This window comes from Pelophylax lessonae (genome assembly GCF_965119305.1).
Source record: "Pelophylax lessonae genome assembly, chromosome: 10".
In the NCBI taxonomy this organism is placed as follows: Eukaryota; Metazoa; Chordata; class Amphibia; order Anura; family Ranidae; genus Pelophylax; species Pelophylax lessonae.
The window spans coordinates 90,403,862-90,425,373 of NC_138777.1; the positions used below are offsets into that span (position 1 = coordinate 90,403,862).

The window sequence follows — 21,512 nt, forward strand, 5'->3', positions numbered from 1 at the left end:
GACCCTTTTTTGCAGCCGCATCAGGATCGGATCGCACAGTGGTTCACACTTGTGCGATCCGATCCTGTGCGAACTGTAAGATCGAGCTGCGATATGCGATCAAACTGGGGGTGTCGTTAAGATTACATTGACACCCCCAGCGTATCGCATATGGCAGTGTGAACTGCCAGGGGTGAGTTTGCGATGCGGGAACAGGCTGCGAATTCGCAGCCTTCCCGCATCGTAGAAGTGTGAACCGGCACGAATAGGAGTTCTAATCCCGCTCAAAAACATTGTCCAAACGTTGTAAACTTTTAAAGTGTAACTAAAGACAAAACCTTTTGGAGTGGGACTGACACACCTGCCAGTTTTCTTGCGGGCTGTTCTTACGTTATGGAGATTCACCCTCTCTATTTGTCCTGTTTACTATGATCATTAAAAGACCGTATTTCAGAGCGGCTCATGGCGATCACATGACCGGCCGCCTCTCTCTCCTCTCTCACCCCACCTGACTTCAGCAAGGGAATCTCGGCCCCCTGCATCTGTCAAGACGGGGAGAGGAGAGAACTTGCCGGTCACGTGATCGTCAGGACCCGCTCTGAAATACGGCAAAGGCAGCATTTTTTTTTTTTTATAAAACACAGAGACAGGAGCACTTGTAATCAGACTACACAGAGGATTATATAAAACATTGTATAAAGTGGGTTAATAACCACTTTAAACTTGCATTTTGGCATCATCCTCAATGGAAAAGAAAACCAATTCTGAGAAAAAAAAACTAAACCCTAACTAAGGCATTATTAAAGATTTAGTACCTGACTTCAGATTTAGGGGATACATAGAAACATTTCAAAAGATATGTGACAAGGGAAATGTGGAGGCTGTCATCCGGACCTCTCGATCTGAAAATACTACTTGCCTGGATGTCATGCTAAACTCAAGCTTCAATGGTTGGCCAGAACAAGTTAAAGGATGTTGGAATTCTGACTGTTTTCCTCTGACTTTTTTGCATCACATTTGTTCTAGGTGTGTAAAAATCTGAAGCCGGGCACTGGCACACAAACAACTACCATTTAGAGAATGCGGCCAGAAGTGCATTTTAAATGAGTTTCTATCATACATAATCACAGAAGACCCAAGACTGGAAGCTACGGAATGGTACAAGTTATACTGTGAAAGCTTGCCTAAAATCATGCACATAGATAAGGTCTTCGTGTCCATTCACACTACCGCGACTTGTCAGCCCGACAAGTCGCAGTCCATGCAGTGCTACAGGAGCCGTTCTAATAGGAGCGTCACAAGTCGCTCCGACTTAGAAAAAGGGTCCTGTACTACTTCGGGGCGACCTCGGAGCGACTTGAATAGACATTATATGAAGTCCATGCAAGTCGCGCCGAAGTCGCGGTGCACGCGACTTCACAGGTCGCCCCCGAAGTTGGAGCGACCTAGTGTGAACCGAGACTTCTAGTTAAACCTCTTCATGTGTGTAAATACATACATACTACATGTCTAGGGCCTCAGTCTACTGTTTTAGGATGTGCAACAATACTACCTCTATGTGTGGTACAACAAAATGACAGCTGTTCATTCCAGTCTGCACAAGACGTTTAGACAGCTGTACCCAAACACACTGCTTTTCACCTGTTGCTTACTTGAATATCAGGAGATAAAAAAAAAAGAAAGAAAAAAAGAAATATGCTATAAGTATGGGGAAAATCGAGTTTAACCAATTAAGCCCCGGAAGATTTTATGCCCTTTCTGACCAGGGGGTATTTTGCGATTCGGCACTGCGTGAATTTAACGGACAATTGCGCGGTCGTGCGACGCTGTACCTAAACAAATTTGACGTCCTTTTTTTCCCCACAAACAGAGCTTTCTTTTGGTGGTATTTGATCACCTGAGCGATTTTTTGATCATAATCAAAAAAAGAAGAGCAACAATTTTGCAAAAACAACAATATTTTTCACATTTTTTCTTATGAAATTCCCCCCCCCCCCCCCCAAAAAAAAAAAAAGTAAATATCAAAATTTTCTTAAATTTTTGGCCAATTTGTTTTCTGCTACCTATGTTTGGTAAAAAAAAAAAAAAAAAAAAATCACATTAAGCGTATTTTGATTGGTTTGCGCAAAAGTTATTGCGTTTACTAAGGGAAAGATTTTTGTAATTTTTTTTTTTTTTTAACGAGTAATGGCAGCGATCTGCGTTTTTTTTTGCGGGACTGCGACATTGTGGCGGACAGATTTGACCCTTGACTGACATTTTTGACACTTTTGGGGGTACCAGTGACATTACTACAGTAATCAATGCTATACATATGCACTGTTACTGTAAAAATGACACTGGCAGGGAAGGGGTTAACTTTGTCGGTGAGGGAGGGGTTAAGTGTGTCCCTAGGGGCGTGCTTCTAACTGTGCAGGGATGTGGCTGTGTGTGTGTAACAGCACAGATCAACGGTCCTAAATAGCAGGACCGTTAGATCAGTGCTTTTACACAGGGAAGAATGACAGGCGGCTTTGTTTACATTAGCCGCCTGCCTTTCTCCCTTCACAGCGCACGATCACGAGTGACCGGCGGACATCAGGTCCGCCGGTAACACGCACGGAGGTGTCCGTGAATGAGCCAGGGCGGGAGCGCGCCTTCGGCGGCGCGCGTGCGCGCCCGCTATTGGCTCCCAGGCTAGTGACGTACCGGTAAATCACTTTGCCTGGCCGGGGCTGACCGCTGCAGTATATGTACTTGCGGCGGTCGGCAACCGGTTAAAGTGGTTCTAAAGGCAGAAAGTTTTTCACCTTAATGTTTTAGGATAAAATGCATGTAGTCCCCCCCCCCCATACTTACTTGAGCCTGATCTCGATCCAGCGATGTGCACGAGAGGAGAGGCTCTCCCCCTCCTCATTGGCTCAGAGACAACAGCGGAAGCCATTGGCTCCCGCTGCTGTCAATCACAGCCAGTGATGAGGAGCAGGGGCAAGTACTGCTGTTTGTGTCAACAGATGCAGACAGCGAAGCTCGGAAGTGAGCCTGCACAAGAGCAAACATAGCAAGCTGCTTGCTATGGGTGCACTCAGAAGGGGAAGAGAGGAGGAGCCAGAAGTGCCAGTGGAGGACTGAGAAGAGAACAATCGGGGTGGCTCTGTGCAAAACAATTGCAGAGCAGGCAAACAAGTTTGGCATTTTAAAAGGAAAACATTTAGAACCACTAGGTAAAATTCTGCAATATATATATATATATATATATATATATATATATATATATATATATATATATATACATATACATATACACAGTGCCTTGCGAAAGTATTCGGCCCCCTTGAACTTTGACCTTTTGCCACATTTCAGGCTTCAAACAAAGATATAAAAAGTTTTTGTAAAGAATGAACAAGTGGGACACAATCATGAAGTGGAACGAAATTTATTGGATATTTCATTCAAACTTTGTTAAATAAAAAAACTGAAAAATTGGGCGTGCAAAATTATTCAGCCCCTTTACTTTCAGTGCAGCAAACTCTCTCCAAAAGTTCAGTGAGGATCTCTGAATGATCGAATGTTGACCTAAATGACTAATGATGATAAATAGAATCCACCTGTGAGTAATCAAGTCTCCGTATAAATGCACCTGCACTGTGATAGTCTCAGAGGTCCGTTTAAAGCGCAGAGAGCATCATGAAGAACAAGGAACACACCAGGCAGGTCCGAGATACTGTTGTGGAGAAGTTTAAAGCCTGAATTTGGATACAAAAATATTTCCCAAGCTTTAAACATCCCAAGGAACACTGTGCAAGCGATAATATTGAAATGGGAGTATCAGACCACTGCAAATCTACGAAGACCTGGCCGTCCCTCTAAACTTTCAGCTCATACAAGGAGAAGACTGATCAGAGATGCAGCCAAGAGGCCCATGATCACTCTGGATGAACTGCTGAGATCTACAGCTGAGGTGGGAGACTCTGTCCATAGGACAACAATCAGTTGTATACTGCACATATCTGGCCTTTATGGAAGAGTGACAAGAAGACAGACATTTCTTAAAGATATCCATAAAAAGTGTTGTTTAAAGTTTGCCACAAACCACCTGGGAGACACACTAAACATGTGGAAGAAGGTGCTCTGGTCAGATGAAACCAAAATCGAACTTTTTGGCAACAATGCAAAACGTTATGTTTGGCGTAAAAGCAACACAGCTCATCACCCTGAACACACCATCCCCACTGTCAAACATGGTGGTGGCAGCATCATGGTTTGGGCCTGCTTTTCTTCAGCAGGGACAGGGAAGATGGTTAAAATTGATGGGAAGATGGATGGAGTCAAATACAGGACCATTCTGGAAGAAAACCTGATGGAGTCTGCAAAAGACATGAGACTGGGACGGAGATTTGTCTTCCAACAAGACAATGATCCAAAACATAAAGCAAAATCTACAATGGAATGGTTTACAAATAAACATATCCAGGTGTTAGAATGGTCAAGTCAAAGTCCAGACCTGAATCCAATCGAGAATCTGTGGAAAGAACTGAAAACTGCTGTTCACAAACGCTCTCCATCCAACCTCACTGAGCTCAAGCTGTTTTGCAAGGAGGAATGGGCAAAAATTTCAGTCTCTCGATGTGCAAAACTGATAGAGAAATTCCCCCGAGCCACTTACAGCTGTAATCGCAGTAAAAGGTGGCGCTACAAAGTACTAACTTAAGGGGGCAGAATAATTTTGCACGCCCAATTTTTCAGTTTTTTGTTAAAAAAGTTTGAAATATCCAATAAATTTTGTTCCACTTCATGATTGTGTCCCACTTGTTGTTGGTTCTTCACAAAAAATTACAGTTTTATATCTTTATGTTTGAAACCTGAAATGTGGCAAAAGGCTGAAAAGTTTAAGGGGGCCGAATACTTTCGCAATGCACTATATATATATATATATATATATATATATATATATATATATATATATATATATATATATATATATATATATATATATATATATATATATACATATACATACACATACACACATACATACATGCACACACACACATATACATATATATATATGTATATGTGTGTGTGTGTGTGTGTGTGTAGTGCTGGGTTGTGGGGCGGGCGAGAGTAGCCGGCTCCGGCTCTCAGTGGCTCACTGAGGATGCCAGTCCATGCATGTGGGCGGATCCCAACGCCAGGCTTGATCCTGGACCAGCTCTGACATCAGCAGAGAGCGGACTTCAGCCTGCCTGCTGCTGAAAACAGGTCACAGGAGTGCAGAACGCACAGCACTCTTGTGATCCACAGGGGAAGTACAGACAAAGAAGATTTGGCAGTACTTAAGGTAAAAAAAAAAACCTGAGCCTTTAGAACCACTTTAACTGTCTGAAGCACAGACGAAAATCCTGTCTGACTCCAACAAAGTTTAATAAAAAATAAAGTTTATGGTAAAATTCTACTTTAAGCATACATCAATAGTGGGGCTTTGCAGTCCACAGCAAGTAGACACTACTACTTTAGCCCCCACACCAATCAATTTGCAGGGCCTAAGAAAAAGCCAAGGATCCTACCGCAGTAGAAAATTGTTGCAAGGTTTGGTATCATCCGCTTTTTCAGGATCCTGCAAATAGGATTGATTTTCTTTATTTTTTTTCTTTTTAACACCTTGCAATATAGAACAGGGAATGCTACAATATTGCATTTAGGTGCTGTGGACTGCAGGGTCCAATTTAAAGAAAATCTAAATATTCTTTGGAAAGAAATCGCTGCAATTTGTTCTTGAAGACAGGGTGTGCTACAACAGTCATTATTGGCCCCGGTTCCTACTGGTGATTCACACATGTTTCTCTGGGGTGGGAGCAGCAAAGGAAAATCATCTGAGAGCAAGGGAAAAGTAGAGAGGCCACTACATAGGGTAATCTGGAAGAAACAAGTTGTACTTTATCAGAAGCAAACGTTCCAATCTTTCATTGCATTTTCACAACATTCAGCAAAAAAAATAACAGATTTTAAGATGCCACTGTAAGATAAGGCACATTGCAACTGCCCCAATTTTAACTATGAACAGGAACAGTCTGTTTTCACAAGAGCATGATGTGAATTCAATCACTACAAGAAATGTCAGTCGGGGGAGGGGTGTTGCATATATTGTTTTAAACATGTAATAAACATGACATTTGCACAGGAAAGTTGCAAAAAGTTGCACCGGTGTGAATGAAAGAAGCTGGAATCTATGGATTTCTGAAAATGTTTCAGCCATGTTTAAGCAGATAACTACTGCCACCAAGCCATGCACATGTCAAGGACAATTTGTGAATAGCCGCAGCCATCTGTGGCTGTCCACCCTGCCAGCAATTACATGCTGGGATCGCTGCTGGAAGCACACAATAGACCAGCACCAATAAGTGTCAACTCTCTCAGCTCCTCCTGTATAGATATAAACTGGCATGCTCAATGACTGTGTATGTCATCTTTGGTAAAATGATCAGTCTGGAATCCTACACGATCATACAATTCACCCCCCTACACGATCATACCATTCACCACCCTCAAGATAAACCAAATCTGGACTGTCTGTGGAGAGCACAGCTGTCCCTGAACACTTGGGTTCCTGTTAGTAATAAAAGCTGTGACGTGGAGACGTCCAACCATACTCTTGTCTAATGTCTATGACCAGCTTTAGTCCAGCTTACTGCCGTTACTAAATTCCACAAACAATGGCTCATTCAAGTGCACATTGTAAAGAATTAAAGGGCATTCCCAGAAAAATAAAATAAAAACCATGACTCAGAGCAGAACACAATGTGATCGCAATCCTGGAGATCCCCAAATTCTACCTTCTCGTAATACTGCAGACTGTCTTATCTGTGGGTACGGTCAGTGAAACAAGAACAGAGCAGCTGTATTACTTAGCTTGTTTATACATGGAATCTGTCTTTGTATGTTAGCAACACTTGCTTTTTTTTTCCAGTAAACAAACTTACAACACAGCCATAGAAAGAGAACAAACCAAATAAAGAAATTGATGACAAAGTTGCGTGTGTATATATAGATATATAACATTAAAACAACAATATAGCAGTAAAAAGTAAAAATTTTGGTAAGAAGATTTATAAAGTGTTTGCAAGAACTCTTTATTGCATTTTAATCTTTTTCCCCCCATTCAGCATTTATTCAGCAGCCCACATTAGCAAGAGAACACATATAAAAAAATAGAGTAGATCATGCCTATGCCAAGGCCTTGTTCACAGGCTTATGCTGGCCATACACGTATAGATTTTCGTCCGGAAATTTTCGTTTCAAGAAAATTCGTTTGATTTTCTAATCGTTAGTGGGGTTAAATCGATGTCCTTTTTCGACTGCAGCGACGGGAAAATTCGTAGGGGCAGAAGGGAAAACTTTTCTCGATCAACGAATTTTCGGGCAGTGTATGTGGTAATCGTTCAGAAATTACATTCATTTTAAAATTAAATGTTAAAAGCAAAAGACAATTTTCGAACGACATTCGTCTATTCAAAGAATGTTCAAAGAATGTTCAAAGAATATTCCCGTCCAAAAATCTATACGTGTATGGCTATCATTACTGTGCACACTAAGTGAACACTCCCTGGCTTTGAAAGTGAGAAAAGTTGGGAGAATTGACTTGTAATAAAAAAAAAACCCACACTAAGAGGGTGCGGTTATAGCGGTAACTCAGGGAATGCCGTGGCTGTCAGATACGTGTGTGTGTATACTATCTAGTATCACTGATTAGGAGTGTGCTAGAATTCACTGTTTTAAACTAACATTCTTCATATCTGTACATGGCTGTTTTACACAATGGGGCTGTAATAAAAAAAAACCCCAGAGTAAGCAATAGTTTAAAAAGAATGACATACCACTGTTCCCCTACCAAAAACATTTTTTTTTTCCTCTTTTACACTGAAAAATGTGTCCATGCAGTTCCTGCTTTACTGATGTAAGGATATCCTGAAGACAGGTTTTAAAGATAAAATAACATCCCCCAGCTGGAGAAGGAATGATAATACAAATAGTTCAACCATAGACAAAACAGGGAAGTTTTTGACAGACTGAACAATAAAAAATGAATGGGCAAAGCAATAAGCATCAGTGTTCTAAACTTAAAAAGAAAAACTGGCCCTTCAAGTGATATTCCAGTCAAATAAAAAAAATCTCTTTCAAAGCAGTGCAAGTTTTTTTTTTTTTTTTTTTTAAACGTCATACTCCACCTGCTCTCTGCAATGGTTTTGCACAGAGCAGTCTCGATCCCCGTTCTTGGGTCCCTCGCCAACGCTCTTGGCCTTTCCCTCCTGCAAACTGCCCCGAGAGCAAGCAGTTTGCAATGGGGGCACCCAAGCAGGATTATTCCCGAGCCGCAGCTCTGCGTGTTCATTTACACACAGAGCCGTGGCTCAGCCCCGTCCCCGCTCACCTCATTGGCTCACTGGTGATTGACAGCAGTGGGAGCCGAGGATGAAGATTCGGCTCAGGTAAGTATTAGGAGGGCTGCTGCACAGAGAAGGTGCATAGACTGCATGAATGTAAAACACCTTGAGCCTTTAGAATCACGTCAATGCCCACTGCATGTCCATCAAATATATGATCTCTTTCCAGATAATCTTGCTTCTCTCACCATCTGTATACAGTATAAATGTTCTATCCTGAAGTTCAGGGAAAAAAAAAACACCCCTTTACATTGTGACTTAGTCAAGTTTCAATTCCCACGGCTGACATAACTGAACTTTGACCCTCCTGTGCTTTTATCTGACCTGCCCATCTTCAGAGTAGATCATACAAAGCTGCAGAGAGAATCTTGTTACAGTCATTTCAACGTGTCCTTTTCATCTCATTTCAGCACAGCAAGCGCTCCCTTTGCAATACAAGTCTAACCTGAAACTGAAGTTAGTGTGTTAGAAATATAGGAAATGTAAATGAATGTGCATAGACTAAGGGCTGTATTTATTTAAAAAACTGTCCAGTAAAAGTGCATGCACACTGGTTCTGTGCAAATGGGGCAAAAAAAAAAAGAATGCATTAGGCTTTTTTCTGTGCTGGTTGAATGATTCCCATTCATCAAATATGGAATACACTATATTTGGCCACTAGGTGGGGCTAAGTAGCATAGAATTTTAAAGTGGTTACAAACCTCAGACATTAACCACTTAAGCCCCGAAAGATTTTACCCCCTTCCTGACCAGGGGTTTTTTTGCGATTTTTTACTGCGTGACTTTAACGGACAATTGCGCGGTCATGCGATGCTGTACCTAAACTAATTTCACGTCCTTTTTTTCCCACAAACAGAGCTTTCTTTTGGTGGTATTTGATCACCTGTGCGATTTTTTGATCATGCGCTATAAACAAAAAAAAGCGTAATTTTGGCAAAAATAATATTTTTCACTTTTTTTATATGAAATTCCCCCCAAAAAAAATGTAAAAATCAAAATTTCTTAACATTTTCGGCCAAATTGTTTTATGCTACATATTGGGGGGGGGGGGGGAATTCTCAAAAAGCGTATTTTGATTGGTTTGCGCAAAAGTTATCGCGTTTACTAACAAAGGGAAAGATTTTTGTCATTTTTTTTTTTTTTTTTTAATGAGTAATGGCGGCGATCTGCGATTTTTTTGCGGTACTGCGACATTGCGGCGGACAGATCGGACCCTTGACTGACATTTTCAACACTTTTGGAGGTACCAGTGACATTACTACAGTAATCAGTGCTATACATATGCACTGTTACTGTAAAAATGACACTGGCAGGGAAGGGGTTAACTGTATTGGACAGGGAGGGGTTAAGTGTGTCCTAGGGGCGTGATTCTAACTGTAGTGGGACATGGCTACTGGTGTAAAAACAGAGATCAACGGTTCTACATAGTAGAACCGTCTGATCTCCATTTTTACACAGGGGAGAATGACAGGCGGCTTGTTTACATAAGCCGCTCCGCCTTTCTCCCGCTGTACCGACGATCGTAGTGTGACCGGCGGACATCGGGTCCGCCGGTCACACGCCCGCACTCCTCCCTGAACGAGCCGGGCGTGCGCTCGCCCGCTATTGGCTCAAATCCCAGTGACAGGTGAGTGACGTAGATCTACGTCACTCTGCCTGGCCGGGGCTGACTGCCGCAGTAAATATACTGTGCGCAGTCGGCAACCAGTTAAATATAAACAAAACATATCCCTCTAATATGTACTTGTCTCAATTAAAAGTACCAAAAATTTAATTTCTGCCTGTTGCTTATAGGGTAGATTTGATTTAGGCCCCTTTCACATTTGTGCGACTTGTCCTGCTATTTGGGACTGCAAAGTCGCAAGATAAGTCGTACTCCATGATTTTCAATGAGTAGCGTTCATATCTGTACGACTTCAAGTCACAACGACTTCAAAGTAGTCCCTGCACTACTTTGGGCAGATTTTAATGCGTTTTGAGGTCCAAAGACAATAGGCATTGCTTCAAGTCGCGTCAAAATCGTTGTAAAATTGCAGGACTTAAGTCGCACAAGTGTGAAAGGGGCCTTAAATCATAATTTTTAAAGAGCAACTGTCATCTCGGACCTGCTGTTGACTCACTGACAGTCCCATTCACTTTAATGGGACGGCTGGTGATACGGCAGTGACATGGCAGCAGCAAGTGAGTGGATGCCAACTAACAGGCGCTGCCATGATGGATCTGAAATGACAGGTGCTCTTTAAATGTAAGGACTCATTCTTGCTGGTAGTTGGTGTGAAATTGTGTGAATGCATCAATGCAGTGCATGTTATCTCCGCTTGCAGAGCTTGGATTCACTGAATGAGTTTCCAAAAAATGTAAATATTGCAGAATATACAGCCTCATACTACATAACTAAGCTCCATTTCATGCAGAATCAACTAACCTTTTCATGGATTTTAAATAGAAAACTATCTTTAGCTCAGGGCTTGACAAATTTGCTTTGAATCCAGGAACCAGCTAAAAAAGTAAGGAGCCAGGTTTATTTTGTTATGACTCTGACGAGCCTGCTCAGGGGAACTGTCAGATTCAACATCTGAGGTCATATATTGTCCTTGTGAAGAAGGCTGTACATAGGGGCGGGCGGTGGCAATAGGTGGGTGGTGGCACATTTTTAGGGGGGCGGGGGAAAGAGGAAACTTCTTTCTCAGACCTGCCCAGAATCCGTATCGGACAATGTACAGGGCTGTACACCACAATGTAGGGCTGGGCGATAAATCGATTTTGTTTGAAACGATTTTTTTTTTTTTAAAACTAGAGTTTTTTTATACAATTGTTTTTTTCCTCCTTTTTCCGCCTGCCCCCGCGTAACTACACACACCTGGGCTCAGCCAGCTACTAGTCCGCCGCACAGGAACCGAACTCTCCCCAGTATCGGACCACCGCCGCCGCGCCTGGATGTGACGTCAGCTGCGGGCGGTGCGTCTGTACAGGGGCTGCGGCGCGCTGTGATAGGTACACAGAGAACTCCCCGGCCTGGATGTAACGTCAGCTGCAAGGAGAGGAAGGGGGCGGTGCGTCTGTACAGGCCAGGGGCTGTGATAGGATAGGTACCTATCCCATCACAGCCCCTGGCCTGTACAGACGCACCGCCCCCTTCCTCTCCCGGCAGCTGACGTCACATCCAGGCCGGGGAGTTCTCTGTGTACCTGACTGCTGATGAAATCCACATTGATCATGAGATGAATGCAGCAAAGGTCCAGGCAATTACATTTTTTTAACATGATTCTGACATCTTAATGACCGACTCAGAGAAAACTAAAAAAGCCATCCTTTTCAGTAGGGCAGTACCAACACTGCAAGGGTTACCTGCTGTTTCTGCCTAGGAGACAGAAGAAGTTTTACTTACCTGATCCTCCACTCCCCCCCCCTATCACAGCGCGCCGCAGCCCCTGTACAGACGCACCGCCCACAGCTGACATCACATCCAGGCGCGGCGGTGGTCCGTCAGACACACATATACAGCCGCAGCGCTTCTCCTTCTCCTCAGTCCTCCCTCCACACAGTGAGCTCTCCTCCCTCCCCGCTCAGCGCGATATGAGCCAGCCCCCGCGTCTTCTTTTACTGTCTAATGTCTAGTCTATTAAAAGAACAAACAACACAGTCAAAAAATTAACACCACGGCAGCGTGTACTTTTTGTTTTGGGTCGGGATTCTATGCATTTTAAAGCGGAGTTCCACCCATTTTTAATAGGTTGGAATACATAGCTGTATGTAATCCCCTTTAAAACGGCTTTTACCAATGGAACTTTTTTTTTTTTTTTTTTTTTTGCTAGTAAGTACCTTAATTTCGGCATTATTGCTCCTCTCCTCACTTCCTGGTCCGATCGGCGATGACGTCATTCGGCGATCCACAGTGTCTGCTGGGATGTATTCAATTCCAGAAATCTCGGAGTAGCTGTATCTGTACTGAGCCGTGCCTGCCCCGCCTCCGCCCCGCCTCCTCTCATTGAGTTGCATTGTATGAATGTATTAAGGCCGTTCTCTGCCCCGCCTCCAACCCGCCTCCTCTTACAAATCAATGAGAGGAGGCGGGGCAGAGAACAGCCTTAATACATTCATACAATGCAACTCAATGAGAGGAGGCGGGGCAGAGGCGGGGCAGAGAACAGCCTTAATACATTCATACAATGCAACTCAATGAGAGGAGGCGGGGCGGAGGCGGGGCAGAGAACAGCCTTAATACATTCATACAATGCAACTCAATTAGAGGAGGCGAGGCGGAGGCGGGTCGGAGGCGGGGCAGGCACGGCTCCGTACAGATACAGCTACTGCGAGATTTCTGGAATAGAATACATCCCAGCAGACACTGCGGATCGCCGAATGACGTCATCGCCAATCGGACCAGGAAGTGAGGTGAGGAGGAATAAAGCCGAAATTAAGGTATTTACTAGCAAAAAAAAAAAAAGTTTCCATTGGTAAAAGCCGTTTTAAAGGGGATTACATAGATCTAAAGTTCCAAAAATGGGTGGAACTCCACTTTAACTCTTGAGGAGTTAAAATAGCAATAAAGTTGCACTTTTGACACTATATCTGATGTCTGCAGTCATTTTTTAAGTGGATTGGAAAAAAAAAAAAAAAAAAAAAAAAAAAAAAAAAAAAAATCGAAGATTTCTTTTTTTTTTTTAGGCAAAATCGCCCAGCCCTACCACAATGTCATACATGGGGCTAACAAGGTTTTTAAAGAGAAGAAAACCTGTGCTACTGGACTATACTGGGTGTCAACAGCTCTGTGAAGATATACATAAATAAAAAAAAAAAAAAAAAAAAAAAAAGATAAAGGGAACAGCTGCTATGCTGTTTTTGAGAACATCAAAAATTCTTATATTCAAAAAAAGGGGGGGCTTGCGGCACTTTTTTTTGGGCATGAAGTAGTTGTACTTTAAAATTTGACATTTTCATATATGCAGTTTATTGGCACAAGGCACTTTGCATTTTATTAGAGAATAATATTTTGTTGTTTTTAATTGCACATGAATTAAGCAATATTGTGTTTTTTCTACATGAATTAAATAATATTTGATACATTGCACAGGGTATAGGTGATATATAATGTATATTTTTGTAGGTTTGTATATAGGATTGGCTCCCCCCCCCCCCTTTTTCATTATGAGGCTAACATGAAAATGACTGTATCCACTTTGTTGCCGGAAAATATAAAGTATGATCCATTAGATTGTAAGCTCTTCTGAGCAGGGCCTTCTTAATCCTCTTGTATTTTATTGTATTGTAACTGCGCTGTGTAAACTGCTGGCGCTATATAAATCCTGAATAATAATAATAAAAGCAAGGGAAAAAAAATAAAAAATAAATCAAAAAGATTTAGAAATTCTGCATCCAATTGATAAAATAATAATAATAATTTGGTGTGTGCCCTGGCTGGACATGCTGGCAGGCAGGGGATTACCTCCTTACACTTCTCCCGACTCTATGAACTGCTCCCGGCTCAGTCTCTCCTCCAACCAGGAGGCTACTGACTCCAAATAAATGTAAATGGAAGCGCTAACCAATAGGAATGGTGACTGCACTTGAACTCTAAGGACTAGAGAGTACAGAAATAAAAAAGAAAAAGTGCGCTCTACCTGTGATATAATATATTATGGGACATGTAGCCCATACGACACCAGATTTAAAAAACTGTTTTGAATACAAAATCAACATATTATCAAAAAATGCATATGAACACTGTGTCAACATAACACAAATATCTTTCAAACAGGTGTAAATCGAGGCGATTCCTTCACACAAATGGGCTGGGTGCAAATCCCAATAAATACTCAAACACTCCAACTTAATTCACAGTGAAGGAGACCGGACATACACTGCAAGGTGGCTCCTTTCCAGATCCACAACAGAATAGTGCAAAAACATCAACCAATAAGCCCGTGATCCTCACAGAAAACGATCCCCTCCTCTTCGTGTTTCACCATGCATTGTGAGAAAATTAGTGTGAATGGCTTCTTACCAGCTCAAAATTATAAAGGTAGGCTTAGACATATACATTCCATAAGAATTCCTCCTAGCATGTTATCCCGGTGTGCGTGTCCACAGATCTCGCCCTATTAGATTCAATCCTTCCCTTAACACCGGAATCCACGTATGGGAATTCAGCCCTCCCAAATGACATGTCCCACTTTATAAAACTCTGGTCCGGCCACATCTGGAGTATTCTGTCCAGTTCTGGTCACCAGTCCTCAGAAGGGATGTGCTGGAGAAAGAAGTCTGTTCTCTCAGCAGGAATCCACAGTGTCTACAACATGTGCTCTCCTTGTGTTCAGTCTAACCCAATTGCTAAACACACAATGCATTTAGGTGTCATTAAGAATTAATGGCACCCCAAATGTGGTTAGCAGGCGTCCATTTTTTCACGCCAAAACATGCAATGCTCCAATAGCCAGGCCATTAAGGTCAGCGACCATAAAGCAGGATGGAAGATCAGCCCTTGAGACAAAAGATCTTCCCGGAGAGGGAGTCTCAAAGGAGCATCGGGTACCAGCCTTAGGAGGCCTGCGTACCAAGACCGGCGAGGCCAATCTGGAGCCACCAGAATGACTGGAATCCCTTCTGCCTCGATTCTGCGCAGAAGTCTCAGGAGAAGCTGTAGTGGAGGAAATCCGACAATACTGACCTCAAGGGGCCACCAGAGCGTCAGCGGCATCAGTCAAAGGATCCCGATATCTTGTCAAAAAAACCTCTGAACCTTCCGGTTGAGATGAGAGGCCAAACAGGTCCACATTGGGAGCCCCCCACCAGAGACACAGTCGTTGAAACACTTCCGGGTGAAGAGACCATTCTCCCGTCTCCAACGCCTGTCTACTGAGGTAGTTCGCCTGCCACTTTTCTACCCCTGGAATGTGTACAGCAGAGAGGGCTGGAAAATATCTATCTGCCCACCTTAGAATGCCGGCTACTTCTCTTGCCACTAGGGCACTTTTGCCCCCTTGATGACTGACATATGCCACAGCCGTGGCATTGTCCGATTGAATCCTTACTGGGCACCCCTGCAGACGATCTGTCCACAGGGACAGGGAAAGCCTGATCACCAGAATCTCCAGGATATTGATCGGCAGACTGGACTCCTCCCGAATCCAAACGCCATGAGCTGAATCTGCCCAAGACATCTCCCCACCCAGACAGGCTGGCATCCATGGAAACCACTGTCCAGTACAGGGGGGGGGGGGGGGGACTTCCCCTGTTGAAGCGCCAGGGATTGGAGTCATCAAATCAAGGATCCCCTCGCACCCAAGCTCAACAGGATCAGATTGTCCAGAAATTGAGGATTCTTGTCCCATTTGGCAAGAATCTCCTTCATTTAAGTGCCACTGAGACCCTCAGCCAGCCCCTCCTGCCACAGCCCAGCACTCCAGTGAGTGTTGGAGGGGCGGGGCAGAGCAGAGAGCTGGAGACTGACATTCACTGCTCTTTGCTCATCGCAGAGGGGGAGAACTGAGCAATCAGCGGTGTTTGATCGCTCAGTTCTTGGTGGTGGAGCCAGAAAGTGACTGCTACAAAAAAAAAAGGAAGAGTTGCGCTAAACGTGTTGATTGCTTTAGTCTAATATTTATTCTAATATTTTGACATGTACAAACTGAGTTGACATATAGACTGCAAAGGTTGCAGGATAAAATTGTAAAAAGATTTTGAGCTTAAAGATGTTAGGTCATAGATAATTCACCATCAAAGTTTCCCACATCCCATCTCCACCACTGTGTACAGAAGACCACTAAAGATACCGCCACCTTAGGTGTAAACAAATGCCTGCTTACCAACAATACTGGACCTCTTGTCACAGGAGGCCAGTAGCACCTTTTGGCTGATTACCCCGCCAGGGCCTTGGGATGCTATTCCTGCAGACTTTGTTAAACTGTAAAGGTCAGGCATCCAACTCGAGTATCTGTGTATTCAAGCTCGAAAACAAAAGGATACTCCACATAGTGTAAAATCAGGATAACATTTATTTAAAAAAAAAAACAAATACACTTTCGGAACTTGTGGTTAGCGATGACATCGGCGCGTCGTCCACCCTACGAATTTTGTCATAAATGACGTCGTCCTGGGCTTTTTTATGCTTGTAATTTATTGCTGCTTTTTTTTTTTTTTTTTTTTATAAACATTTGCTGTGTTTTGCTTACGTATATCATCTTTAGAGGTTAGTTATCCCTTTGATAAATTTATAGGTGACTGCTACAGTTGGCATTGGTACTGCAGCCATCTAGGTCAAGTGGAATTTTTTTGTTTTTTTTGCCATTCCCGCACTTCTCCTTTAAAGTGGTGAACAAAAGACCTAAATAAGAGGACACCTAAAACAACATGTATTTAAAGTGCTTCTAAAGTCAGACTTTTTGCCGTAATACATTCACTATGCACGAAGGTTAAAAAAAACAAAAAAAAACAAAAATAAAAAAAACACTTTCTGGGTGCAGCTCGCCCGCAGCATCCCCCTATACTTACCTGAGCCCAATCCAGCGATGCGCATTAGAGCAGCACTCTCCCAGGTCTCTTTCTCCTCACCGGCACACACAACAGTGGGAGCCACTGGCTCCTGCTGCTATCACAAACAGTGAGCCAGAAAGCATGGAAGGCAGCACCGAACCGCACTTTGTGATTGGACAATGTCCAGGCACAGGGTCGTGGCTCAGGAGAGAGTCTGCTCAAGTGCCCCCATAGCATTTGCTATTGGAGGCACAAGCCAGGACCACCAGCGGTGGACCCAAAAAGAAAAAGGATTGTGGCTGCTCTGTGCAAAATTTTTCCACAGAGCAGGTATAGTTTTTTTTTTTTTTTCTTTAATTAGAACCTTTAGAATCACTTTAAAGCCTGCTGTCTACTGAATAGCTACATGCTTTTCATCTTGAGCTGATCCTCATAGCATTGCACTTTACCAACAGCTAATGACCATACACAGAGCCCCTTGTGGAGAACTTTTGTTAAAAAGCTGGGAAATCTTTTATGTGCGATTTGTGTTTCCACAGAGTCCAAGCTCACTTCACTGGCCTGAATGATGCCCCAGTTCGATCATTGCACACAGTGTATGAAGTGTCAGGAAAAGGCCAAGAATTGCCACTAATAGAAAGTTAATGGTTATCTGTGAAATGAATGATTGGATTATATATTCACAAAGTCAGCTGCTGACATTACTGACAAGTGGCTCAACATGTGTCCCTCCAGCTGCTGCAGAATTACAATACTGTCTATAATTTTATAGAATTCCACAGACAGGTTGATCTTATAAATGGTGAGGAGACCTGCCCAATCTCGGGGATCACAGAGCAATCATTACTGACAAGTACAATGTTAGGTATTTGGACTACACAGATGAAGCATCACTGCCCTGACTGAGCACCGCTCACAGCGCTCTGCACAACTCTATTTTGTTCCAGGAACGGGGAGGGAAGTCCCTTTATCACTGCTGAAACAGAGCACAGTATGCTGTATGTCATACAGTTTATACAAAGCGCTCACAGCGGCCTCATGTATCAGTAAGCGTTTGATTGGGCCTATTTAAAGTGATAGCAAAGCTGAAGTTAGGCTTTAAATAATATCCATAACAACTAGTAAGAATTCACTCTGCTGAAGATGGAACCAGATTACCCATCACGAGTTGCTACACCTTAGTTTAGGCTCCATTCACACCCTAGCATATCCATTTACTGGCGTTTTTCTGACAATTTAAAAGTGTATTACAAGTGTTTTACAGCTTCAGGTGTTTTGTTAGCCAATAGAACACACTAGGGGGAGGAGAGGGAGAGAAAATTAGGGGTGGAGAGCTATTTAAGCAGGTTACAAGGTTTTTCTGCTCAAGTCAGGCATTTCTATTGAAGTCTATGGGGCCAAAAACTCTTGTAATCTGCCAAGAAGAAGCTCATGTACTCTTCTGAGCTTCAGGCGACAGACCGCCCAGATGTGAACAGGGCCACTGAAATGAATGGGATTTTGCTTGTTTGGCATTTTGGAGCTACAGGGCTGAGCATTTTACAAGGTGAAAAACTCACAGGTATGAACAGGGTCTAAACAAACCGGTCCACAAATGGATTAGAAGCCAAACTAAGGCCCCTTTCACATGGGCGCACCGCCCGATGGAGTTTGTTCTGCTCAGCGATCCACTGATCCCCGCTGAGCAGGCGGATGACAGCTCCGTCTCGGCTCTGTGTGAAGAGACGGAGCTGTCAGATCCCCGCTGTCCTCAATGGGGAGATCGGATGAGAACGGACCGCCTGTCCGATCCCATCCAATCCTCCAGATGGATGGAAAATAGGGTTTCCATCCGTCCGAATTTCACAGACAGGATCGGATAGCAGCGGGTGTCAGGAGAGATGTCTCCACTGACACCCGCTGCCCCATAGGGATGTATGGAGCATCCGATCAATGACAGGCAGACCGGATCGCCTGTGTGAAAGGGGCCTAAAGTGAGTGCTCATACCTTAAAGGATAACTTTCTTCCATGGTTTCTGGTGCTGAGAAAGTCCCATGTTTGACTTTTATTAGGACAACTACTTCAACCCAAATCACAGGACTGGAGTCAAGCAGGCAGAGTGCAGGAGTGTTCCCAGCATAGGTCACCAAGATAACAGATTTCACTTAATTCCCCAGACAACCCAGTCTTCAAGTGTCACTGAAAGCAATTTTTTTATTTTGGAGAGTGATTAGAACTCTGTTCAGGTTTTATTGCTGCCTGTGTCCCCATTATGGGAGATTCATCAGCAGCCACATATTTGACAGCACAGACAAGGTCATGCTAGACAGACCCTGGCTGGAGATTGCCCGAATATACTGAGGACTGGAATACTTTCCCAGTACAGACAACAAAACATAGGGAAAAGCAAGACATGAAAATTGCATCAGGTCGCACTCTATATATAATCTATATCCTAAAGGTGGCCGTCATGTACTGAGATGTGATCAATCTAGACACGAGTGATGTCAAACACGTGATTCACCGTTGGATTAAAACATCAAACATACAGTATCAAATTGAAACTATAACCAAGTAGAAATGATCTAGGTTAAAAAATAATTTAATTAATTTGTGTTACGATCCGTTGTCTGACACACACAGATATTCATCTGATCAGTCAGAAATGATACAACTCTGACAATTGTCATTTTTAAAATTGTTTAACCCCTCACTGATATCGATCAGATGGAGGTTTCTGACTAACTACAATAATTCTTCAATTTAATCGTCTGTGTGGCAGTTGATGATCATACTGATACCGGAGAGGTCACCTTCATTGTAAGGTCAGGCAGGTGATTCTCTAATACAAAACCCATGTAAACCCATGAAGAGAACAATGGTTCCCCCCGAGATTGGGGAAGGGGGGAGAACAATGGTTCCCCCCGAGATTGGGGAAGGGGGAGAGAACAATGGTTCCCCCCGAGATGGGGGGGGGGGGGAGATAACAATGGTTCCCCCTTCGAGATTGGGGAAGGGGGAGATAACAATGGTTCCCCACCGAGATTGGGGAAGGGGGAGATAACAATGGTTCCCCACCGAGATTGGGGAAGGGGGAGATAACAATGGTTCCCCACCGAGATTGGGGAAGGGGGAGATAACAACGGATCCCCACCGAGATTGGGGAAGGGGGAGATAACAACGGATCCCCACCGAGATTGGGGAAGGGGGAGATAACAACGGTTCCCCCCCCGAGATTGGGGAAGGGGGAGATAACAACGGTTCCCCCCCCCGAGATTGGGGAAGGGGGGAGAGAACAACAGTTCCCCCCCAGATTGGGGGGGGGGGGGACAATGGTTCCTCCCCCGAGATTGGGGAGGAGAGAACAATGGTTCCCCCCGAGATTGGGGGGGAGGGGAGAACAATGGTTCCCCTTAAATGGTGGGGGAAAACGCTGGGGCTTTAATTCCACCCGCAAGATGGGGGGGGGGGGGTGGGAACGCTGGGACCTGTGGTTCCCCTGATATAGAATGGGGAAGCTGGGACCGTGATTTTGGGGGGGGGGCTGGGACTAGTGTTTCCCCTGAGATGGGGGGGGGGGAACACTGGGCCCTGTGGTTCTTCCGAGATGGGGGGAGCTGGTAACTATAAGGGGGTATAATGTAGTGCCTCTGAGACGGGGGAACGCTGGGACCTGTAGTGCCTCAGAGCATATAATGCTGGTAGTTGTAGTGCTATAGAATGCTGGGCCTTGTAGTCCACACACTGACCTGTTGAGGAAGGCGTTCCCGAAGGCACTGAGCTTCCTGAAGGGTTTCTTGGGGTCCACCACCAGCGCGTTCCCGGGTAGGACCCCCTCCACGGGGCCGTGCATGACGGCGATGAAGGAGTCTGTGGTGGGCTCGGGGCCGATCCTCATACCGGGGAAGTCTTGTTCCATGAGGTGTCGGATGAAGGTGGTCTTCCCCGTACTGTACTGACCCACCAGCAGCACCATAGGCTTATTGTGGAAGTCGGCATCCTCCAGGGCCGGGGAATGGAAGTCATGGAAGCGGTAAGTCTCCTCCAGAGGGAACAGCTTCTGCTGGTAGAGTTTGCGGAGACCGTCAGCCACTGTCTGGAAGAGTTCGGGCTCCTTCTTCCTGCGGGCGTCTTTACTGACCCAGCTGAACATGTCTGCGCACACCGGGCGGACGGAGGAACGAACAGCTCTCTCTAACGGACCCGGCTCTGGGTTCAGAGAGAGGGGCGGGGAGCGAGCTGGGCGTGGCGCGGGACGCGCGGGGACACCTCGGGAGCGCGCCTTGGTACAGAGAGGTAGAGGGGCGCGCACACAGGCAGGGTTCCTTCAGAGTCCAGTCAGTGTGAGTCAGTGATTACAGCTGAGACAGGGAGGAGAGGGGACCACCCAACACCTTCCTCAGCAATGACATCATCGGGAGGATTCCCCCCCAACCCCGCCCCTGACTCATAGTGACACGTGGGGGGACAAGTCACTGGAAGTCAGAGCCAGAACCCTTCCTTCACAGGATGTGTGACGTCACTACTAGTCTCATTATATGTGATGACTGGAACCTTCTACAGAACACAGCTTTCATCATCATGTATACTCCCAGTCAGTGTTATCAACCTACCAGATTGAAATTTACTGGCACCGCAACCAAAATTTACTGACGCAGCCA

General features: G+C 44.4%; 1 protein-coding gene across 1 annotated transcript in view; it reads right to left on the reverse strand.

The window, feature by feature from the left end:
• Positions 1–21,077, reverse strand: part of EHD1 (EH domain containing 1) — a 59,260-nt gene extending 38,183 nt beyond the window's left edge. The window contains exon 1 of the mRNA XM_082270767.1: positions 20,601–21,077. Coding sequence (XP_082126893.1) covers positions 20,601–21,004 — 404 coding nt within the window. The 5' untranslated portion in view covers positions 21,005–21,077. The remainder of the gene's footprint in view (positions 1–20,600) is intronic.
• Between the last annotated feature and the right edge of the window lie 435 nt (positions 21,078–21,512).